Source organism: Acanthochromis polyacanthus, chromosome 13 (genome assembly GCF_021347895.1).
Source record: "Acanthochromis polyacanthus isolate Apoly-LR-REF ecotype Palm Island chromosome 13, KAUST_Apoly_ChrSc, whole genome shotgun sequence".
NCBI lineage: Eukaryota > Metazoa > Chordata > Actinopteri > Pomacentridae > Acanthochromis > Acanthochromis polyacanthus.
The window spans coordinates 2,460,071-2,485,524 of record NC_067125.1 but is presented as its reverse complement, the minus strand read 5'-3'; the positions used below and the strand labels follow the sequence as shown (position 1 = coordinate 2,485,524).

At 40.4% G+C, this 25,454-nt stretch overlaps 2 protein-coding genes across 5 annotated transcripts in view; one reads left to right on the top strand and one right to left on the bottom strand.

Moving 5' to 3' along the window:
• Positions 1–25,454, bottom strand: part of si:cabz01090165.1 (uncharacterized protein LOC100333421 homolog) — a 276,030-nt gene that overhangs the window by 151,347 nt on the left and 99,229 nt on the right. The gene's annotated exons all lie outside the window — the stretch shown is intronic.
• On the top strand, positions 21,216–23,452 carry LOC127536924 (uncharacterized). 2 transcript variants are annotated; one of them, XM_051958385.1, is made up of 3 exons: positions 21,216–21,798; positions 21,841–22,008; positions 22,093–23,452. In XM_051958385.1, exons 1-3 carry the CDS (start codon positions 21,614–21,616, stop codon positions 23,156–23,158), a joined length of 1,419 nt encoding a protein of 472 aa, XP_051814345.1. In that variant the 5' UTR covers positions 21,216–21,613; the 3' UTR covers positions 23,159–23,452. The 2 variants fall into 2 exon arrangements, with proteins under 2 accessions (XP_051814345.1, XP_051814344.1); XM_051958384.1 differs by having other exon boundaries at positions 21,614–21,798; positions 21,841–23,452.

Below are 25,454 nucleotides of genomic sequence, written 5' to 3'. Positions count from 1 at the left end.
GCTGTTTGCTGTTGTTTTACTGTCTCTGCTAAATAAGAACAAGGTAATAAAATGTTTTTCAGGACGGCAGCAATCCTTCAGACCTTACAGTTTGACTCATTTAAATAAATCTGGATATTATGAGACTTAATATGTTGGTAGTGACTCGATTCCAGACTGAGATCCAGCTGCAGTCTTATTAGCCAAAATAAATTATAAATATGTACAGAAAATTTGTATTTATGGCAAATTAGATTATTTGAAACCAGACAAACTCAAAAATATACAAAATTACCACAAACTGACTCAAATTTGCCCCAAAAAGATGAAAAAATACCACAAAAACCGCTAAATTACCACAGAAAACACAAAATTACCACAAACTGACTCAGATTTTCCCGAAAAGACACAAAATTATCACAAAAATGCAACTTTACCATAAATTTTCCCCAAAAGGCGCAACATTACCACAAGTAGGAGCAAAATTAACACAAACTGACTCAAATTTTCTCCAGAAAGATGCAAAATGACCCCTAAACAGTGCAACATCACCTCAAATCATGCCCAAAACATGCAAAATTACCACAAAAAGACGCCAAACAGCCCCTAAATGTTGTTAAATCCTCCTCATGTCATCCAGATTTTCTGTGGTTTTATCCTCCAACTCCATTTTTAGGACGTGACTCTTCCTTTTTCCTCCACACATTTAACACAGTTAATACTCAGTCCTGGTTATTTATGCATCTGGTTATTTATGGATCCAGTTATTTATAGATCTGGTTATTGATCCTGAACCGTGTTACACTTTTTTTTACATCATAACTTTGTTTATTTCATTACTTGCAGATCACTTCCTATTTCCTGTTCCTCTGAGCCTCCTGTAGGTCACAGTTTGACATCACTTCCTGTTTCCTGTTCCTCTGAGCCTCCTGCAGGTCACAGTTGTTCCAAACCCCCAGAGTCGTGGATGGAGTCTATTAAAAATTCATCGAGCAGCGCCTCTCTCTGCCACTTCTCCGTGATCGTATTGATTTCCTGAGCGGGTGGCTCCGGCTAATATCTGGCGGTATTAACGCTCGTTAAATATTCATGACGGCGATCGCTTTACACGCCGAGGAGCCGCTGGGAGACTCTCCATTTAAACCCGTCCACGTTCTGCAGAGGAGGAGGCGCTGCAGGGCTGCATTATACTCAGCAGAACTCCAGAACCTCCATAGTCCCAAAAACAAACAGCTAGCGGCAGCATGCTAGCATTAGCTAGTCAATGTTCAACACAAAGAGATGCAAAATTATCACAAGGAGATGGAAAATTATGACAAACTGACCCAAAAGAGGCAAAATTACCACAGAAGATGCAAAAAATACCACAAAAAGATGCAAAAATTACCACAAAAAGATGCAAAAATTACCACAAAAAGATGCAAAATTACCACAAAGAGATGCAAAATTACCACAGAAAATGCAAAAAATACCACAAAGAGATACAAAATTACCACAAAAAGATGCAAGTTTGCCACAAATTTTAACCAAAAGATACAAAACTAACACAAATGTTCCACAAAAGAGACACAATGACCACAAACTGACTCAAATTTTACCCAAAATTACCCCAATATGAGGATAATTGAAAATTATGTCAAAAAGATGCAAAATGACCACAAAATATGCACAAAAATTACAGAAATTTTGCCCTAAAAGGTCCAAAATTACCCAAGAAAGACACAAAATGACCACAAAAAGATCCAAGATTACTGAAAATTTTCAAACACTCTTTGAGACATTTTCTTTATAATAATATTAGAACTTGTCAGTGACGTTCTCCAATGTTGTGAGAACGTTCCCTGACACCATAAACCAAACTAACTCCAGCTTGACTCTGGAGTTTAAAGACAAAAACGAGGTTTATTTGTCGTACAGATGATCCTAACAGACTGCTGTCCTGAGGCTTCCTGTTCCTATCTGGTCTCCTGTCGTCGTTCTTCGGTTCTCCGTCTGGTTTTTATGTCCACTTAACGCCAGAACATCTCCAGCCTTGTTCCTGTAGCCGTCTTCTACCGGGGGAAATGTTCTGACAGCGTTTTATTCCCTCACACATTTATCATCTTGTCACAGCTGGAGGCTCGTAGAACAAACCCAGACGAGAACACAAACGATCCTGTCTGTTCCTTTAAAAAAACAACGGATCGCTGGGCTGGAATTAAATGCCAAACCCGTCTCCAGCGAGAACACGAGGCGTCGGATGTGCTTTTAGAGTCCTGAACTCCAGAAGGAAACTTTTACAGTTCTGTCATCTCAGAGCTGTCAGCAGCTAAAACAACTTCATTTAGTCTCTGAGAGGTTTCTGCAGCGAGAACACACCGGATTGTTCTTTGTTTATCCAACAGAACAACGAAACAGCCTCAATAAACGTCTGAAACATCAGCATCCTCAAGGAATGAATTTCCCTTCAGGGATGAATAAAGTGATTCTGATTCTGATTCTGAAAGAGGACACAAGAGGCACAAAAACCACAACAGACACCAAAAACACGCAAAATTACCACAAATAGGTGCAAAAATGCACAAAAACACGCAAAATGACCACAAAAAGATTACAAATTACCACAAACCCACTCAAATTTTCCCTAAAAGATGCAAAATTACCACAGAAAGATGTAAAATTATCATAAAAAGACCCAAAATTATCACAAGAGGACACAAAATTACCATAAACGGATGCAAATTTTGCTGACATACATACATCCAAAATTACAAGAAGACGCTAAAATACCACCGACTCAAATTGTCCCCAAATGATCCAAAATTACCACAAAAAGACCCAAATTATCACTAAAGGATAAAGATTTCCCCCAAAAGATGCAAAATTACCACAAAAAGATCCAAAATTACCACAAAAAGATCCAAAATTAACAAAAAAGACGCAAAATGACCACAAAAAGATCCAATATTAACAAAAAAAGATGCAAAATTATCACTAAATGATAAAGATTTTCCCAAAAAGAGGCAAAATTACTACAAAGAGTCAAAATTACCACAAAAAGATCCAAAATTACCACAAAAATAGCCAAAATTACTACAAAAAGACGCAAAATGATGATTAAAAAGTTCAAATATTACCACAAAAAGGTGCAAAATGACCCCTAAATGGTGCAAACCCGCCTCCAGAAGGTTTCAGACCAACATGACGTCGGTCCATCTGTACTTCCTGTCAGTATGTGCTACCATGAGCCTCTGTGCTGCTCTGGGGTCAGATCAGAGGTCAGATTCGTATCGATTCGGACGACACGAGGTCTTTCTGACGAGGAGGAAAAGATTCCAACACGACCAATAAATCACCTGGAGATGTTTGAAAAGCAATCAGCTGTAAAAAGCTTCCAAGAAAAATCAATGGGAGCTCCGTCTGATTCTGTTTTTATCTACCATAAGTTCTACCTCCAGATCCAGGTCCTTGAAGTCCACAGAGGTGGTCCAGATTTATCTCCTTTTAATGGACTTTTTCAGACCTTCATCAGTCCAGCAGACAGAAACATGACATTTAGGAGGAGACACATCTGAGTTCTGATAGAAAATAAAATGACACGAAAATAAGTAAAAACATGATGGAAAATTATCACAAAAAGAGACCAAACCACCAAAAAAGGCCCAAATTACCACGAAAAAAAGCAAAATCTGGACAAAGAGACACAAAAAATCCACTGAAAGATGCAAAAGTCCAACACTACTACAAGCAGAATCAAAACGAGCTGAAAGGATGCAAAAGTACCACAAATCAGCCAAAATTACCACAAAATGACCCCAAATCACCACAAAAGACATACAATTACTTCAAAAAGGTGCAAAATTACCACAGACTGACACAAAATTTTCTCCAAATAATACAAAATTATCACAAATAGGTTCAAAACTAACACAAAAATATCCACAATTACCCCAAAATATCCAAAATTACCACAAAAAAGCAAAATCTGCACAAAAATACTCAAAAAATTCACTGAAAGATACAAAACTAACACAGAGTGACTCCAAATGACCACAAAAAAAGATGAATAATCAACAAAACACTCAAAATATCCACAAAAAGGCCAAAATTACCACAAATAAACACAAAATCTGGACAAAAAGACCAAAAATAACCATAAAAAAATGCAAAATTCCCACAAAAAGACCAAACTTATGCAAAAACCAGCACAAAAAAATGAAAAGTGTTTCACACCATGATGCTTCCTCCACCGTGCTTCACATCATGATGCTGCCTCCACCATGCTTCATCATGATGCTGCCTCCACCGTGCTTCACATCATGATGCTGCCTCCACCGTGCTTCATCATGATGCTGCCTCCACCGTGCTTCACATCATGATGCTGCCTCCACCGTGCTTCACATCATGATGCTGCCTCCACCATGCTTCACATCATGATGCTGCCTCCACCATGCTTCACGTCATGATGCTGCCTCCACCATGCTTCACATCATGATGCTGCCTCCACCGTGCTTCATCATGATGCTGCCTCCACCGTGCTTCATCATGATGCTGCCTCCACCATGCTTCACATCATGATGCTGCCTCCACCGTGCTTCACATCATGATGCTGCCTCCACCGTGCTTCATCATGATGCTGCCTCCACCGTGCTTCACATCATGATGCTGCCTCCACCGTGCTTCATCATGATGCTGCCTCCACCGTGCTTCACATCATGATGCTGCCTCCACCGTGCTTCATGTCATGATGCTGCCTCCACCGTGCTTCACATCATGATGCTGCCTCCACCGTGCTTCACATCATGATGCTGCCACCACCATGCTTCAAACTGTGGCGGTCTTTGCGTTAAATGTGATGGTCACAAAGCTCCACATGTGTTTCTATAACGACTGTAAACATGAATATTATGGGATATAGCATAGTTTTCATCGGTATGACTGGATGTGTTTCCGTTTTCTGATAATTCACCAGAGAACACTTGAAAAACATTCTGGGTAAACTTTAATGCATTCTGTGAAACATTTATCATTTACATTCTCTAACAACCATCTTCTATCTGCACACACTTTAAATTCTGTTTATTACTGTCTGATGAATAAAAACAGACAATAATCACCCATAAAAACATCAACAACTGGTAGCTGATCTACATTCATCCAGTGGACAAACATGATCAGAGGAACCACGGCGACCGTCGGCCACCAGCCGGTCCAAATTTGAATTTAATCAACACTCCGGTTCATGACCTGATGGGAATTTAATTGATTCTGAAGCGTTTTAATCTGCTGCGGCTGCAGAAAGAATCCCAATATGCTAACGTGACATTAGCATTCAGGAAGGAACTTCTGCAGAATGAGATGTCCCAGAAAGGCCACCGTACCAAACATTTAATCACAGGTTGGTTCTGGACTAAAAGATTTTTTTTTTTTGTTATTTTTTCTGAAATAAAACAGCTCCTTTCATCGCCACCAATGGATTCTGAACATTTATTTTCAGTTCCTTCAGTTTCAAAATCAGCACAAAAACGGTCAAAACTACCAAAGAATGAGCCCAAATCACTACAAAAAGACACCATATCTCCACAAAAAGGGTCTAAATTACCCCTCAGACCATCTGGTTCTTCATCTGCAGTAGCTTCATCACTGATCAGAGTTCTACCTTCATCCTGAGGACATCTGTATTCATACGAACAATCAAACATCTGATTTAATCCCAGCTAGTACTGAGCTTCTTGGTTCTGGACTAAAACACATTTTTCTTTATTTTCCTGAACTAAAACAGCTGCTTTATTTCTTTCCAGTCTCTTCTTCAGACTCTTTCCTGCAGATTTCTGAGCTGCTAATAAGAATCTATTCTTCCTGCATTCCTCTTATGAAGCCTCGCTTCTCTTTGGGACGGCGCGGCGGCGTTTCGCTCACGGCTTAATTAATCCCTTCTTTTGACACTGAGTTTGCATCACCCACGGGGGCGACGACACAAACACACAAACAGCCAACAGATGGCTGCTCTCCTGGAAGCTTAGCATGCTAGCACCGCTTCCATTTCACAACGCAGACATCCAACACTTCCAGGATAATAACTCAGCTGCTGATGAGACGCCGACACACGCGTGTGAAAACAAACACACAAACTCTCTGCTTGTCTGGCTGCTCCATAATTAAGAGTCTTTGGTTAGCGCCACCGTGCACAGCTGCAGCCAGAATCAGCTTCCTGACAAAATGATCGACCTGCAGCTTTTCTGGTTGGTGATTTAGTCAAAATACTGGATAAAGTTTATTATTATGGCTTCATTAGAGTCCGGATGTGTCATTATTTGCTCTTGTAAGTGAATAAAAAATGCAAAATTTTCAAATAAAGACTTCAAAGAAACAGTAAAACTGTGCAAAATGTCCAGAAGAACTCATCCCTGTTCTAAACTTGGTACGAAACTTCTCAAAATCACTCAAAATGTGTAAAAAAAAGGACTTGAAACATGCAAAAACATGAACCAACCAACTAACCAGCCAGTAAACAACCAGTAAACTAACCAACCAACCAACCAATCAACCAGTAAACCAACCAGTAAACCAACCAACCAATCAACCAGTAAACCAACCAGTAAACCAACCAACCAACCAACCAACCAGCCAGTAAAACAAACAGTAAACCAACCAACCAATCAACCAGCCAGTAAACCAACCAACCAACCAGCCAGTAAACCAACCAACCAACCAGCCAGTAAAACAAACAGTAAACCAACCAACCAACCAACCAGTAAACCAACCAACCAACCAGCCAGTAAAACAAACAGTAAACCAACCAACCAACCAACCAGCCAACCAACCAGCCAGTAAACCAACTAACCAACCAACCAACCAACCAGCCAGTAAACTAACCAACCAACCAACCAACCAACCAGCCAGTAAACCAACCAACCAACCAACCAGCCAGTAAACTAACCAACCAACCAACCAACCAACCAACCAACCAACCAACCAACCAACCAACCAACCAACCAGCCAGTAAACCAACCAACCAATCAACCAACCAACCAACCAGCCAGTAAACTAACCAACCACCCAACCAGTAAACCAACCAACCAAACCCTAATTTATTTGTTTCATCTGTTCAGTTTTCATCATGTAAACGTGCAGCATGACTAAAGCTGTAAAATAAATGCAGTAGATGCAAAAATACCATAATTAGAAGTAGGAGTAGAAAGGAGCGTAAAATGGAAATACTTCAGTAAAGGTTGAGTAAATGTACTTGGTCACTTTGTACAGCCTCTTGTTTGAAATGTAAAGTTGATTTTGCTGCTCTCGATGCCTTTTCATGCCTTCAAAACCTCTAGAAACTGAATACTTTCCTCCAACAGCAGCTTAAAGACAGATTCCAGTTCTTCTGGCTGATTAAACGTCTGTTCAGGCTGAAGGTGGAATGAACTCTCATCCTCCCTCCAGCCCCTTCTCCTTCTTATTAAAACCACATAATTAACTAACGAAAGTAGCTGCATCCATCCGGCCAATCACAGAGCTCAGAGACGTGACGTAACGACGAGATGAGAATAAAGCCGAGTGTTATCAGCTGCTGATTCTGCCCTGAAGGAATCTCTGCTAATTTAGTGTTCCACTGAACAGATTATGAAACCGTCACACAAAGCTGGATATGCACATTGTTCTGCTTTAGTTTCACTCCTCTCCTTCTAATCTTCCTCAAACAAGCCCCTTATCCAACACTTGTTGGTGATTTAGGCAAAATTCTTGATAAAATTTATCAATATGGTTCCATTAAAAGCGTAAAACTTTCAAACAACAGTGGGATTATGTCCAAAGAAAGTTCCTGTAAGACTGTGTAAGACTGTGCAAAATGACTCAATGTTTGTCTAAAATGACTTCAAACATGCAGAAATGATTGAAACTAACTGCCAGAATGGTAATACCGAGTAATTCCTATCAAAATAACCAAAACTTTGTCTAAAATTAATCCAGAATTACTTGAGATTTGGTGAATGTGACTTAAAATTGTCCAAAATGTCAATAATGAAGGACTACTGGACCTCGAAAATGGGAACGAAAAAAGCAAAACCTCCAATCCAGGTTGGTCTAGTGTCTCCACGAAGTTCCTGTCAGTGTCTATCTATGGATGGATCCATGTTTCTACTAAAATCCACATTTCTCCAACTGTTGAGGCTCTAACATCAGTAGAACCTGATGTTTGACCAGACAATGTTCCAGATATTTTTACTTAATATTTGGTCCAAATTAGTTTTAAAAAATGGTGCAAAATGACTCAAAATCTGTCAAAATGCTTTAAACATGGGAAAATGAGTAAAAATTGTTCTAAATGTCAAAAATGGATGATTATGGATGATTGCTGAGGGTAATAAAAGTTCTAAACTTTCAAACAATGCTGGTATAGTGTCTCCAGAAAGTTCCTTTAAGTGTTAAACTGACTCAATATTTGTCCAAAATGACTCGTACATGTTCTAAAATTAGTAAAAACTTTCTGAAGTCACCTAAAAATATGACCAAAATAACATGAAACAGGCTGGTCTAGTGTCTCCATAAAATTCCTGTCAGTGTATATCTATGGATGGATCCATATTTCTACTAAAATCCAGTCTTTGGTCTAAATTTCTCCACCTGCTGAGGCTCTAACAACAGTAGATGGTAACCAGTATTAAATATTGTACGCAAAGACACCAAGATTTTGTTGTTTTGACTCAAAATTTATCTAAAATAACACAGAATTTGTAGAAAAATGACTGAAAAAAACTCTATAATTGCCTAAAATGACTCAAAATTGTCCTAAATGTCAATAATGGATGATTGTTTGCCCTTGAAAATAGAAAAAACTCCAAACTTTTCCAACAACGGTGGTGTCATGTCTGCATAAAGTACCTTTCAGTGGATACATATGGATGGATCCATGTTTAAAATCCGGTCAGACCAGACTTCTCACATGTTTAAGGCTGAAAATGGAGAATTTTTCCACTTTGTTGGAGCATAAAACCTCCAGAAACAGCACAGAGGAGGAATTTATCTCCAGAATGAAGCTGCAGCTTTAAAACCACTGAGAGAAATATAAAAAAACGAACGTTACTGATGCTCCTCATTTAAACGATTTTTCTGTTAATGAGATTTTCTTTTCTGAGTCCATACACTTTTTAAAAAGAAAAAACTTTCCGTTTGTTGCTGATAATGTACAGCGGTTATTTTGCAGCGAGCTATTTAGGTTCTGTTGCCTTTAATTGATAATTCTGCAGCCAATTTGGAGCCGCCGACTTTGGTAGTTAATTTTAAAAGTAATCTCAAAGTGCCGCTTTTAGCCGTTCATCTTCCAAGCAATTTAGGCGCCGCTGATGGTCGGGAGTCTGTTTAGTGACGCCGCTGATTAATGAACGAAGAAAGGCTTTATCAGCAGAAAACAGAACATAGACGTGTTTAAATCTACATGTATGTAAAGTTTAGTCACATCTACAGTCTTTTAAACATCTATTTCTGTTGTATAAAAGTTTAGTTAGTTTATTCAGTGCAGACAGATTCTTCTACTTGTGTTTTCACAGAGCGGTTCAAATGATTCTAACAACAGAACATGGAAAAAAGAACACTTTTCTGGCCTCAAAGACGAAATCTTTAACAGCATTCAGATTGTGTTTTGTGTAATAAATTCTTGCAAAGACATCTCAGGCAGCTGGAAATAAAAATATAAAACATGAGCAGCAAAATCATGACAACTGAGAATAAAAATAGCAATAAGAAGATATTTTTTGTTTGTTAAACGTCTGAAAATTGGAAATTTTGTCAAATGAGGTGGTTAGTTGGTTACTTAAGTGGTTGGTTGGATGATTGGTTGGTTGGTTGGTTGGTTGGATACTTGATTGGTTGATTGGTTGATTGGATGATTGGTTGGTTGGATTGTTGGTTGGATACTTGATTGGATGGATGGTTGGTTGGTTGGTTGGATGATTGGTTGGTTGGTTGGTTGGTTGGATGGTTGGTTGGTTGGTTGGTTGGTTGGATACGTGGTTGGATAATTGGTTGGTTGGTTGCCTGGATACTTGGTTGGATGATTGGTTGGTTTATTTGGTTGGTTGGATACTTGATTGGTTGATTGGTTTGTTGGTTTGTTGGTTGGATGATTGGTTGGTTGGTTGGTTGGATGATGGGTTGGTTGGATACTTGGTTGGATGATTGGTTGATTGGTTGGTTGGTTGGTTGGTTGGATGATTGGTTGGTTGGTTGGTCGGTTGGATGATTGGCTGGTTGGTTGGTTGGTTGGTTGGTTGGATGATTGGTTGGTTGGTTGGTTGGTTGGTTGGTTGGTTGGTTGGTTGGATGATTGGCTGGTTGGTTGGTTGGTTGGTTGGTTGGTTGGTTGGTTGGTTGGTTGGTTGGTTGGTTGGTTGGATGATTGGTTGGTTGGTTGGTTGGTTGGTTGGTTGGATGATTGGCTGGTTGGTTGGTTGGTTGGTTGGTTAATTAGCCACACGTAGCTCCACATGTAATAAAACTGTACATAAACATGACATAGAGCCTCAATCCTTTGCTGCTCATTCACTTGAAATGTTCAGTTTCCTGTGTATTAATAACATAAGATAAATAAATAAATAAAAAATAAATGCAACACATCGGCTGTACACCACAGGTCAGCTTCCTTTTAGCTGATTTTAACAGTGACTTATTAAAGAATAAAGCGCCTTCTTCCTGTAGTATTTTTCTGGAGCTGTAACTTTACGTTTCCTGCTCCGTCTCGTCATCATTAGCGGACCTCTGGTATGAAGCGATTGCTGTGAAGCTGCCAGCAGCAGAGTTCTGATCAGGACATCGTGCTCTTCGTCACTCTGCATCCTCACAGGAAACAGATTTTGTTTTCCCTCCCACCCACAGTCTCTGCTTCATCCCAGAGTCGGTTCAGTCCAAAGTGGAGGAAACTGTTTTACACAAACAACTATCCTGTTCCATCCAATGGCCACTGGAAGATATGGACTTTATTTGGCTTTATTTATCTACTCTAGTGGAGAAAATACAACATGCTCTGCTGACCTCAGTGTGAACATGCTGAGAATTTAAGATGGATGTGAAGTCGAAGAATTCAGTCCAAATTCTTGCTCAAACTTCATATTGTGGCTTCATTAGAGGCCAAATTTGTAATAATTTGCCTTTGAAAATGGAAAAGTGCGACAGTTTTTTTTTTTTCTGTTTTGACTTTAATCTGGCCCAAAAATATAAAAAGATGTCAAACATTACTCCAAAAATTGTCCAAAATAACTTGAATTGGTAATTTTCCAAACTGATCTTGAAAATGAAGAAAGAACTTTCAAATGTTCAGTCCAGGCTTGTCTAGTGTCTCCATAGAGTTCCTGTCAGTGTTTATGTATGGATGGATCCATGTTTCTACTTAAATACAGTCTTTGGTCCACATTTCACCACCTGTTGAGGCTCTAATGTGAGTAGATGGTAACAGTACTAAGTATTATCAGCCAAGGTTCCATTTTTTGGTATTTTGACGGGAAATTTGTCCAAAATGTACCAAAAGTGACTCAAAATGACTCCAAAACAACTCTGAATTGTCCAAAATGTCAGTACTGAATGAGTATTGGCCCCTGATTACTGATCAAACACACAAATCTTCAGATATTAAGGTCCTGTAGTTCTGTTAAAGAACACATGGAATGAGTTTTTTTCCGCCTTAATGAAGCATCAGTCAGAATCTTTTGTAGACTCTGGTTTACCTTCTGGACACCGTGGACTTCCACCTCTCTAATTGTGTCGCAGCCTCATTAATAATGGAAGCGCGGTGGCTGCAGAGAACATTCAGAGTCCTGGTGAATAATTAAAGGACGTACGGCGTGTTTGACAGCTTCATTATCGCTGCAGCTCGCTGCTTTTCACGCTGCAGGTAGAAGAACCACAGAACGGAGTCCGATAATGGCTTTATTCATCACCGTTAGCATCGGCTAGTGTGAAGCTAGTTCCATGAGAATGTGGGAGAGTTTCAGAACCAGACAGAGCACATTCTGCTGAACAGCGGGATTCACAGGAAGACGAACGCTGCAGGATTTCACAGGAACCGTGGAGAGAAGAGTTTCTATCAGCTCTACATGTTTTTATGTGAGCAAACAGGAAGGTTCATTCAGAAAACTGAGACCCTCAGTCCTACATCCTCATTCAGAACAATGATTTAATGACATTATTTGTATTATCATTATCATTGTTGCTGTTTTATTGATAATCTATGTATTTATATATTCATTTTCTTTTACGATATTTATATTTGTTATTATTACCACTATATTATTATTATTACCATCTACTTTATTTTTTACTGTATTTTATTTAATTGTATTCTATTTCACTATGTATTTACTTATTTCCATATTTATTTTTTAGTATTATTATTATTATTATTAGTAGTAGTAGTAGTAGTGGTAGTAGTACGATCTATTTAATTTATTACCGGTCAGTCAGTTGGTCGGTTGTTTGGTTGGTCGGCTGGATGGTTAGTTGGTTGGTTGGTTGGCTGGTTTGTTGATTGGTTTGTTGTTCAGTTGGTCGGTCGGTCGGTCGATTGGTTGATTGGTTGATTGATTGGTTTGTTGGTCGGTCGGTCAGTTGTTTGGTGGGTTGGTTGGTTGGTTGGTTGGTTGGTTGGTTGGTTGGTTGGTTGGTTGGTTTGTTGGTTGGTTGGCAGGTAACAATAAGAAAAACCTAAAATTCTAAATGTCCTACGTAAAGAATGCATAAATATTAAAGTGTTTTATGTAGAGTGTAAACAGTGAAAAGAGTGAGAGTCTCCCCGGTGGAGACTGAGAAGCCTTCAGAACCTCTTTCTGTGTGAAGATAAACACTTTAAATGATCTCAGCTTGATGAAAGAGTTTCTATTCACAGCTCTCTGAAAGATGGAGGCAGAGTGGAAGAAAGGAGGATGGGAAGGAGAAAGAGGAGGAGAAGAAGGAGAAGAAGAAGAAGAAGGAGGAGGAGGAGAAGAACAAGAAAAAGAAGAAGAAGGAGGAGGAGAATGGAGTCTGTGGGAGGTTAAAGATCTACCAGATCTTCTCATCGTTCATGGATTGTTTCTCCTCCAGCCTCGTCTCTCTGACCCACTTCCAGCTGCTATAATTACAGGCAGAGATCACGCATGAAGCACATACATGAGCACAAGCACACGCGTGATGCAGAAGAACAAACAAACAAACAAACTGCAAATTAGCCGCTCATTACATAAAACACACAAACACACACATATATATACACTGTTATATGACGTCTGAACAATGAAATACAACAAAGTACTGCTGTTATATCACATTGCATTATATTCTATTATAATAGGACTGATGTTACTGGACAATGCTTTTGCTGCTTTCACAGTTTTCTGGCAGTTTTGCACCATGTTTGGGTGATTTTGTGGTGGTTTTAAATGTTTTTTTCTTTTTTGCTTACCTGTAATTTTGTTTCTTTTTGTGGTGAAGTCTTTTTTATTTCAGTTTAGCAACTTTTTGTGGTGGTTCCACGTCTTTTCTTGGTAATTTTGCATGTTATTGTGGTAATCTTGTGTTTTGTGGTGATGATGTCATGTTTTTTTTATAACTGTTTTCATATTTTTGTGTCAGTTTAGCATTTTTTGTGACGCTTTCACATCTCATTGTGGTTACTTTGTGTCCTGTGGTGTCTTAGCATGCCGATCTACAGGCTGTGAGGGTTTTTGTGTCTTTTATTGGCGGCTTCGTGCTGTTTTGAGGCAGTTCTGCATCATTTTGTGGTGGTTTTAAAATGTCTTTGGTAATTTCCAGTCTTAGTGTCATTTTGGCTCTTTTTCTGGTGATGTTGAGTCTTATTGTAACAGTTTCTGCATGTTTTGTGGTGGTTTTTCATTATTGTGTTTATTTTTGAATGTTTTCTTGTAGCTTTGAGTCTTGGTGTAATTTTGTTTCTTTTAGTGGGGATTTTGAGGATTTCTGGGGGATTTTGGGGGAGTTTTCTGCTCAGATGAGATGCGAAACGTTTTCAAGATCATAAGAATAAGTCCAGCTGCCAGAACTAAAACCTTGACCTGAAGATGACCTAGATGACTGCGAACCTTCACAGACGTGATTGAAATGTGTTTTTGTTGTGGTAATAATGGCTTTTGTTATGGCGCCTTAGTGTCTTTTTGTGCCCTTTTCACATCTTATTCTGGTGATTCTGTGTCCTGCAGTGGCTTGGCATGTCGATCTACACAATGTGATGTTTTTGTGTCTTTTATGGTGATTTCACAGCAAACAACAGAGACGAGGTGAACATATCGTGATCAGCATCATGTAAAACAAAGAGGCAGTCGCTGCTTCCAGACTGAACCTCAGATTTTATCTCAGTAAAAACAACCTGAGCAGCATCTTTTCATTCTTCCTGCTTCCCCGACTCTTCCTCTGTCTTCAGGATTCAGCGTTTCCACACCGGAGAGGCCGATGTGAGTTTGTTCCACGGCGACACGCCGAGCCGAGCGGCTAATTGAGGGTGTTATGATGTTTTCTGAACAGAAACGGGACCAGGAGGCGGGAATGAAAGCAGAGGACAGAGCAGGAATAAACGATGCTCTGAACTAACCGCATGAGACGCAGATCAACATCCGGACTCGGTTTGTGTTTTCTGTCTGTCTTCGGGGCAGCAGGAACTACAAAAGCAACGAAGATTAAACGTGACCTTTGGTGGTTTAAATGGTGAGTCATTTACACAGCAGAGAGGGAAACATGAATCATCTGCAGAGCCACGACTCCGACCTCTGCACTTTACTCTGCTGACTCACGTTCAGTCTGAGAGGAGGCCCAGCGGATCCTGCAGCAGATTCAGATTCAGCTTCAAAGAACAACCAGCGGGAGATGAAGACATCGACTAAACCTGGCTGGGTTTGGTTCAGTACGCTGTGCAACTGAGACACTGCTGCAAAAATGAGGATTAAAGGGACATACAGTAGGTTGGATCAGGTTCAGCAGAATCCTGAGCTGTGAAGATGTACAGCGCCTATAACATGTAAGTATCTGTGGATTTTATTCAAATAATTCAGATTATTTGATGAACGCTAACAAAGAACATCTCCTTCAAAGAGAAAAGATTTCACCTTCAAGATACACAAGGATCATCAGTAAACAGCTCTTTCCAAGTCCAGCTACAACCCTGCTGAAGGAAAGTATCCCCATGATGCTGCCACCACCATGCTTTACTTTGGCCACAAATAGAGACAAAAACTGGAAGACTGAAAATAACTGGGTACGTGATATCATGAAAAAATGAAAAATCATCGCAAAAGATGCTAAAAAGATTCCAACTTACAACAAAAAGAGACAAAATAGAGTCAACATGACCAAAAACACATTCAAAACCAAAAAAAAAACAAAAGACGATCACAAAAAGATGCAAAACCACCACAAGACATCAAGTCGCCAAATTACGACGCAAAATTGCCACAAGAAGATGTGGAACCATCACAAAAACTTGCTGAACTGCCACAAAAATGCGATAAATCACCACAAAAGAGACTGCTGTCACCACCATGCTTCATGTTGGGAACTGCCACAAAAAGAGACAAAACTTCTTAAGACTGAAAATAATTTGGAATGCGATATCATGAAACAAAACCATTGCAAAAAGGTACAATACTGCCACAAAATGACTCACAATTACCACAAAAACAGAGTAAATTACAGTTCAGACTCCAAATTACCGAAGAAACATTTAAAACCAAGACAGAGTCAGCCCAAAACCACCACAAAAAGATGTAAAACCACGACTAAAACAGTCCAAACCACCAAAAAGGTGCGAAGCTGGCCCTAAAACACATCTATCGATCTATTGGATGATGCAATGGGTTTGGACGCTACGTTTCTGACATTTTCTAGAATCCACGGCGTGATTCAGAGGAGTCGGAGGATCGCTGATGGGAGCTGTGAGTGTTTATTCCTGGATGATCCTCCAGCTGAAGGGAATGCTCACTGAGTCACTGCTGCTCTGCTGTTTGTACAGAGAAGACTGAGATCCACATCAATAGAGGCGGAATGAAAAGACCGAGGGCGAAAATAAAGCCAATAACTCACACAAACCCATACACAGAGAACCCCATTGCCTCTCCTCACACTTTTAACATCACACACATGAAAGCAGGCCAGCAGAAGACGAAGAGCAGGACTTTTTAGAGCTTCTGAGGACTCGTGTAACCATGGCAACGCAGATGTGGAGTCATGTGACCTCAGCTCCGGTCAGATTTGTGATGTATCTTTTCACTTTAGAGATTATTAAGCAAAATAAATCAGCACAAAAAGATGGAAATAACACCACAAGACAATGTAAAAATGAGACAAAAAGGTGCAAAACAGCAAGAAAATGACTCAAAATCACCACAAAGAGTCAAAATGATCAAAGACACGTTTAAAACCATCACAAAATCGCCACAAGATGACGCAAAATGCCACAAAAAGATACAAAAACACTGCAAAAAGGTGCAAAACAGCAAGAAAATGACTCAAAATCACCACAAAAAGTCAAAATGATCAGAGTCAAAATGATCAAAGACACGTTTAAAACCACCACAAAATCACCACAAGATGATGCAAAACTGCCACAAAAAGATACAAAGACATTGCAAAAAGGTGCAAAACAGCAAGAAAATGACTCAAAATCACCACAGAGTCAAAATGATCAACGACACGTTTAAAACCACCACAAAATCACCACAAGATGACGCAAAACTGCCACAAAAAGATACAAAAACACCGCAAAAAGGTGCAAAACAGCTAGAAAATGACTCAAAATCACCACAAAAAGAGCCAGAATTACAGCTCAGATTCAAACTTACCACAAAATCACCAAAACATGATGTAAAACTGAGAAAAAAAGTCCACAACAGCCACAAAACAACTCAAGACTACCACAAAAAACATTCAAAATCACCACAACATGATGCAAAACTGCCACAAAACATTGTGAAACCGCTACAAAAAGACAAGACAAGAAGGTACTAAACAGCCACAAAATGACTCAAAATTCCCATGAAAAGACACACTAAGACTCAAAATGGCCAAATAAACGTTTAAAACCACCACGAAAAGATGCAAAAACATCGCAAAAAGGTGCAAGGAAAAAAGTGCAATAGAGCTACAAAATAACCCCAAACTGCCACAAAAAGAGCCAAAATTACATTTCAGACTTGGAATTACCAAAAAATCGCCACAACACAATGTAAAACTGTCCCAAAATGATGTAAAACCACCACTAAAAGATACAAAAACATCGCAAAAAGGTGCAAAACTGATACTAAATGGTGCAAATTGCTACAAAACACCACAACATGACACAAAATTGCCACAAAACGGCATGAAACCACCTCAAAAACATGAAAAACTGAGACAAAAAGGTGTAAAACAGCTACAAAACGACTCCAATTTACCACAAAAAGGCATGAAATTTCAGTTAGGACTCAAAATGACCCCGAAATGACCACAACACAATGAAAAAGTGCCACAAAACGTTGTGAAACTGCTACACAAAGGTGCAAAACCGAGACAAGAAGGTGCTAAACTGACGCATAATGACTCAAGATTACCACGAAAAGACTCGAAATGAGCAAAGAAACATTTCAAACCACCACAAAAAGATGGAAAATTACCACTAAAAGATACAATAATATCGCAAAAAGGTGCAAAACAGCTACAAAATGACTCCAAATTACCACAAAAAGAGCTGAAATTACAATTTAGACTCGAAATGACCAAAGAAACATCAAAAACCACCTAAAGATGAGCCATCACTTATTAGGGATTCATGAAATAAAGCTTCAAACGTGGACTTGAGTTGACTTTTTATTCGATTTATGACTTTTACTTTGTGATTTGGCTACTCAGAGCTTCATGAAACACAATAACCCCGCATAAACAAACATGATAAACAGCTAATTATTTATGAGTGTACCCAGATAAACATGTTGTTGTTGTGTGTTTATTCTGTGTTTACTGTTTGTTCTGTGTACATATGAGTTCATACATGAGTCATGTTGTAGCTCTACAGGCGGCTACGCTAACGCTAACAGCATTAAAATGGGTGTTTAAAGCGTGTGTGGCTGAGCGGCGTCGCTATCTCTCCCAGCAGCTAATCGCCTCCTAATTATTATTCACGATGGAGTCTTTGATCGAGGAGCTCTCGGACGATACCAACATTATCATCCAGCGAGCAGAGAGGAGGAGGAGGGAAGAAGCAATCAAAGAATAACTTGAAAGAGCAGAGAAAGTTTGAATAAAATGGAAAAAGAAGAGAGAGACGAAGTAAGAGAAGACAACAAACCGACATAAAGAGGTTTCTTTCTGGACTTAAACTCATTTCCATTCACAAACATCCTCCGTCTGCAGCAGCAAACAGAATAATTAGCAGAAATGCACATTCAACTCTGCATATATTCAGGATAAAAGCACAACAGGCTTTAAAGAAGGCATGAATATTTACACGTCGACACCTTTTACTGTAAAATCTAACAGAAAATAAACTTCCTCCGATGTTTTAAAGGGATGAATGATTGTTTTGTGGTTTATCTTTTTATTTTAGAGCTTATTAAGCAAAATAAATCACTTCCAATTCAAGTTCTGACCAACGAGGGGCAAATTTACTCAGATGTAGACCTTGAAAGCAAGCCTGGCAGCTCTAAACCAGTATAACCAGTAAACAACCAGAAAAAAACAGTAAACAACCAGTAAACAACCAGAAAAAAACAGTAAACAACCAGTAAAACACCAGTACAACCAGTAAAACACCAATAAAAACACCAGTACAACCAGTAAAACACCAATAAAATTCCAATAAAACCAGTAAAACACAAGTCTAACCAATACAAACCCTCTACAGCATAGGACAGCAATTAGCGGCACATAAACATCTGGCCCGTGAGATTGTTTGAACTAGAGAATGAAAATAACAAAATAAATCATACTAAAAATAAATCATAGTCTCAAAAAAGCTTTTTATTTTGAAACTTCATTTTTCAGAACAGAAACATTTCAATCGATCTAAATTCTTATTTGATATGAGGGTGAATAAGCGCATCAGCGAGGTGCAGCGTGGACGCTCAACATGCAAAAACAAACGACGTCAGCGGACAGCGCCTGGTGCTGAAATTCCAATAGTCTCTAGAACACAAGTTGTCACTCAAACAACAGACATAAGCGTCATATTATTGTAAAAATTAAAACACTTCTTTCAAACAGGCCAGACATCAAACACAGGTGTAGAAACAAAAATGTTTCAAACATAAAGTGCATGTTATTTAGGCCTTTATATGACTGTGATGGCACAACAAATATAAACAGATAACAATGCATTGCACTGTCGGAAGCAAATCGGAGCAAATCAGAGCAAAAAGGCTGAATCCATTCGACCGTGGGCTGCCGGGCTCGGCCCAGAAATGACAGAACAGACATGCTTACAGTAGCCCTGAATTATGTCCAGCCACATTCATTAAAAATACAGTTCAGATTTCAGACACAATAACTACTCATCCAGTGTGAAAAGTGGCATTTCCCGCTGGTCACTATTTTCTGGATTTCTGGCGAAATAGAGGTTTTGGTTAGTCAGTCTATTTCTCTCGTGCATCTTTATTGCATTCATTGCTGAGAAGAACACGTAGGTGCAAGGGAACATGGTCAGAATGAAAAGTGCGAGTTTCTTGAGGTTGCCGTATTCCTCAGAGCCTAGTAAGCCCACCCAAAAGGCACTAACAGTCTCCGCACTTCTGAGCGCATCTCGCACAACGGAAGTGGTTTGGAAATCAACCATTTCCATCTCCAGCGCAGCCTGATCTAAAGAGGGGATCATTTCTTTTGCCAGGGAGGAGAAGTTGTCGGCTGGTTTTACTGCAGGGTCACGTATAAAGTCAATGATGTCTTTTGGGATGGAGTAGTCATCAAACCGAGAAGTGAAGTTGGCTCGAAGCCCCTTGATGAAGTCAACCATCAGCTCCGTCACTTCTCCCGCTGTCTTCTTCAGTGTGCTGAAATGGAGGAGCCTTCCAGTAGATGTGTCTGCCTCAAGCATCTCAAGCTTCCTCGTGAATGACTCCAGTTTTTCAACCATGTTCACGATGGCTTTGTGTCTTCTCTGTAGCTGAAGGTTAAGCAGGTTTAGGTGGCCAAATATGTCAGATAAAAACGCTACATTGGACATGAACTTTTCATCCTCCAGCAGGATAAGGTGGTCAGCTGCTGCCTTGCTCTTGCTCATTCCAAGGAATGCTTTGATCTCATTCAGTAGCGCACAGAAGCGATCCAGCGCTTTCCCCTTGCTTAACCAGCACACATCATTGTGAAGCAGCAAGTCATCGTGGGTGGCATCTGCTGACTCAGCCACAAATTGTCGGAAAAGCCTATGCTGGGTGCTTGATGTACCTCTGACAAAATGAATGACTTTCATCACTTTGTCCATCACATCCTTGAGCTCACCATTCAGTCTGGCACAGAGGACTCTTTGGTGGATGAGGCAGTGCAGCACATGCATTTGGGGGGCGTGTTCTTTCAGCCTGCTCACCAGGCCTCTGTGCTTTCCCACCATAGCAGGAGCCCCGTCTGTCACGATCAGGTTAACCCTCTCAAATGATAAGGAATGCAACTTAAACCTTCCAGTTTTGCATATATAGCTTCTCCAGTGGTGTGCCCTTCTAATGGAATTAGAGACAACAGTTCTTCCTTGAAATCCTTCCCATCAAAATATCTCACAACTGGGCTACATCCGAGTCGTCAGTGCTCTCATCAATGGCTAAGGAAAAGTAGTTTGTGTGACTGACACCGTTGATAATTACACCCTCCACCGCATCAGACAGCGCTTCTATGCGGCGGGCCGCTGACCTGGCAGAGAGCGACATCTGTTTCACTGACTGGATCACACCATCCATCGACTTGTTGGCATCAAGTTCCTCCAAAACTGTCACCATCATCTCCTTGAAGACCTCTGCATCAGTGAATGGCTTGTTGTGCTTTGTGAGCACCCAGGACGCTTTTAGAGATGCGCTAGTTACCTTCTGTTGGGATGTGAGACCTCACACCAAGATCCTGTTGCTGTGTCCATAAGGACTTTTCAGGGCTTCGATCTTGTGCTTTCGTGCCTCTGTCTTCTGAGGGAACGCAACCTTGAAGTTAGCATGCTTCGTTTCGTGGTGCCGTCTAATATTGTATTCTTTGCATACCGAGACAACTTCGTTACAGATCAGGCAGGTGGGCTTTGCATTAATAAAACTGGGCAGGATGAATGCATAGTTCTCTGTCCATTCCTCATGAAAGATCCTGTTTTCACTGCTAACTTTTCTCTTTAGATTTTTTGATAGTGCCATTTTTTCCACAGCTAATAGCAACACGTGGAAATGTGTGTGGGGTGGTTGTTGTTGTTTTTTAACAAATGTGCAGATAATTAATAGCGCCCCCAATGGACAGTCAGCAAATTTAACCTCCATCAGCCAGCTTGAATGTCTCAGTACATCTGTTGTGTCATTTCACGAGCGCCTATCATTTTCATCCTCCCCTATTAATTCAATAAATTAACCATTGTTTTGGTTGTGGCCCGCCATGTAATGGGTTGGAAAAAATCTGGCCAAACTTAATTGCCGACCCCTGCTCTACAGCCTCTTAAATTCCTAAACTACAGTTATTCTCCCAACTGGTTGTAAACATGTTGTTTACCTGGAGGTTAAAGTCTGAACTGGTTGTAAACATGTTGTTTATCTGGAGGTTAAAGTCTGAACTGGTTGTAAACATGTTGTTTACCTGGAGGTTAAAGTCTGAACTGGTTGTAAACATGTTGTTTACCTGGAGGTTAAAGTCTGAACTGGTTGTAAACATGTTGTTTACCTGGAGGTTAAAGTCTGAACTGGTTGTAAACACGTTGTTTATCTGGAGGTTAAAGTCTGAACTGGTTGTAAACATGTTGTTTACCTGGAGGTTAAAGTCTGAACTGGTTGTAAACATGTTGTTTATCTGGAGGTTAAAGTCTGAACTGGTTGTAAACATGTTGTTTATCTGGAGGTTAAAGTCTGAACTGGTTGTAAACACGTTGTTTATCTGGAGGTTAAAGTCTGAACTGGTTGTAAACACGTTGTTTACCTGGAGGTTAAAGTCTGAACTGGTTGTAAACATGTTGTTTATCTGGAGGTTAAAGTCTGAACTGGTTGTAAACATGTTGTTTACCTGGAGGTTAAAGTCTGAACTGGTTGTAAACATGTTGTTTATCTGGAGGTTAAAGTCTGAACTGGTTGTAAACACGTTGTTTACCTGGAGGTTAAAGTCTGAACTGGTTGTAAACACGTTGTTTATCTGGAGGTTAAAGTCTGAACTGGTTGTAAACACGTTGTTTATCTGGAGGTTAAAGTCTGAACTGGTTGTAAACACGTTGTTTATCTGGAGGTTAAAGTCTGAACTGGTTGTAAACACGTTGTTTATCTGGAGGTTAAAGTCTGAACTGGTTGTAAACACGTTGTTTATCTGGAGGTTAAAGTCTGAACTGGTTGTAAACACGTTGTTTATCTGGAGGTTAAAGTCTGAACTGGTTGTAAACACGTTGTTTATCTGGAGGTTAAAGTCTGAACTGGTTGTAAACACGTTGTTTATCTGGAGGTTAAAGTCTGAACTGGTTGTAAACACGTTGTTTATCTGGAGGTTAAAGTCTGAACTGGTTGTAAACACGTTGTTTACCTGGAGGTTAAAGTCTGAACTGGTTGTAAACACGTTGTTTAGCTGGAGGTTAAAGTCTGAACTGGTTGTAAACACGTTGTTTATCTGGAGGTTAAAGTCTGAACTGGTTGTAAACACGTTGTTTATCTGGAGGTTAAAGTCTGAACTGGTTGTAAACACGTTGTTTATCTGGAGGTTAAAGTCTGAACTGGTTGTAAACACGTTGTTTATCTGGAGGTTAAAGTCTGAACTGGTTGTAAACACGTTGTTTATCTGGAGGTTAAAGTCTGAACTGGTTGTAAACACGTTGTTTACCTGGAGGTTAAAGTCTGAACTGGTTGTAAACACGTTGTTTAGCTGGAGGTTAAAGTCTGAACTGGTTGTAAACACGTTGTTTATCTGGAGGTTAAAGTCTGAACTGGTTGTAAACACGTTGTTTAGCTGGAGGTTAAAGTCTGAACTGGTTGTAAACACGTTGTTTATCTGGAGGTTAAAGTCTGAACTGGAAGTCTCTCGGCCCAACATGTCGTGTTTTCAGCAGTGGTGACAGAAATAACTGGGACTTAATGGAAAAACGTATTTAAAAACAGAAAAGTGACGAGACGGCTGAAGTGTAGGAAGCAGGAAGTGGCATTTAAATGGCATTTCTCAAAGTTCACAGCGTCCCTCCATCGATTCTGTTCAGGGGAAAGTTTTATCAACGCTCTGGATTCATTCAGGTAATAAAACCGACAAGAAAAAACGACGTGAGAGGAGCTAAAGGTCAGATTTAGAGGGATGGAGGTCAGCAGGAGCACAACTCTGTCCTATTAGAGCTAATTTATTATTCATTATTTAGTCATTTATACCACAGAGATACATGGCAACAAGAAAGAAAGAAAGAAAGAAAGAAAGAAAGAAAGAAAGAAAGAAATTAACTTGCTAATAAGCTAACTAGCCAGCTGAATGCTAAATAACAATATAAATAGAATAAACAGAAAGAAACAAAGAATGTGTCAACTAGCTAACTTGCTAACTATCCAGGTCTAATAAGGGTTCCATCCTCCTCCAGAACCAACACCTCCTGGTAGAACCATGAATCGGGTTCCATCCTCCTCCTGAAGGATCCGTGAGACGCTAAATCTGCAGCGTCAGATGGTTTTCCAGTTCCACGCTGAGCTCTGTGTTTTCAATCTGAGGCAGTTTGAGGAGTTTTATTTTTAGCCTCGACAGGAGCTCTGGGGACGGAGCCGCTACGCAAATGGAAATTATTTGTGGACCGGCTCTGAAGAATCAAGCTTCAGCTGAGAATCCTGCAGTCGTATGCAAAGAACCAGCAGGAAGACTCACACAGACAGCTAAAGGATCAATGTGCGGTGGAAAAAATAGGAATAAAACCTGGTTTCATGTCAAAAAACTGGACCCAAAAAGATTCTACTACAACCCAACTTTGATTTCACATTAAACACTAAGAATGAAAAAATATTCACAAAAATGCTGCTTTTCTGCAACTTTTACCACAACTGACTAATTTTTTTCAGCAGAATTTCCAATAATTGTCATAAAAAGTAAGTAGAAAATGCAGATTTTGTACTAAAGCATGGTGGTGGCAGAATCATGATGAAGCACGGTGGAGGCAGCATCATGATGAAGCACGGTGGAGGCAGCATCATGATGAAGCACGGTGGAGGCAGCATCATGATATGAAGCACGGTGGAGGCAGCATCATGATATGAAGCACAGTGGAGGCAGCATCATGATATGAAGCACGGTGGAGGCAGCATCATGATATGAAGCACGGTGGAGGCAGCATCATGATGAAGCACGGTGGAGGCAGCATCATGATGAAGCACGGTGGAGGCAGCATCATGATATGAAGCACGGTGGAGGCAGCATCATGATGAAGCACGGTGGAGGCAGCATCATGATGAAGCATGGTGGAGGCAGCATCATGATGAAGCATGGTGGAGGCAGCATCATGATGTGAAGCACGGTGGAGGCAGCATCATGATATGAAGCACGGTGGAGGCAGCATCATGATGAAGCATGGTGGAGGCAGCATCATGATGTGAAGCACAGTGGCGACAGCATCATGATGTGAAGCACGGTGGAGGCAGCATCATGATATGAAGCACGGTGGAGGCAGCATCATGATATGAAGCACGGTGGAGGCAGCATCATGATATGAAGCATGGTGGAGGCAGCATCATGATGTGAAGCACGGTGGAGGCAGCATCATGATATGAAGCACGGTGGAGGCAGCATCATGATATGAAGCACGGTGGAGGCAGCATCATGATGAAGCATGGTGGAGGCAGCATCATGATGTGAAGCACAGTGGCGGCAGCATCATGATGTGAAGCACGGTGGAGGCAGCATCATGATGAAGCACGGTGGAGGCAGCATCATGATGAAGCATGGTGAAGGCAGCATCATGATGAAGCATGGTGGAGGCAGCATCATGATGTGAAGCACGGTGGAGGCAGCATCATGATGAAGCACGGTGGAGGCAGCATCATGATGAAGCACGGTGGAGGCAGCATCATGATGTGAAGCACGGTGGAGGCAGCATCATGATGTGAAGCACGGTGGAGGCAGCATCATGATGAAGCATGGTGGAGGCAGCATCATGATGTGAAGCACGGTGGAGGCAGCATCATGATGTGAAGCACGGTGGAGGCAGCATCATGATGAAGCACGGTGGAGGCAGCATCATGATGTGAAGCACGGTGGAGGCAGCATCATGATGAAGCATGGTGGAGGCAGCATCATGATGTGAAGCACGGTGGAGGCAGCATCATGATGAAGCACGGTGGTGGCAGCATCATGATGAAGCATGGTGGAGGCAGCATCATGATGTGAAG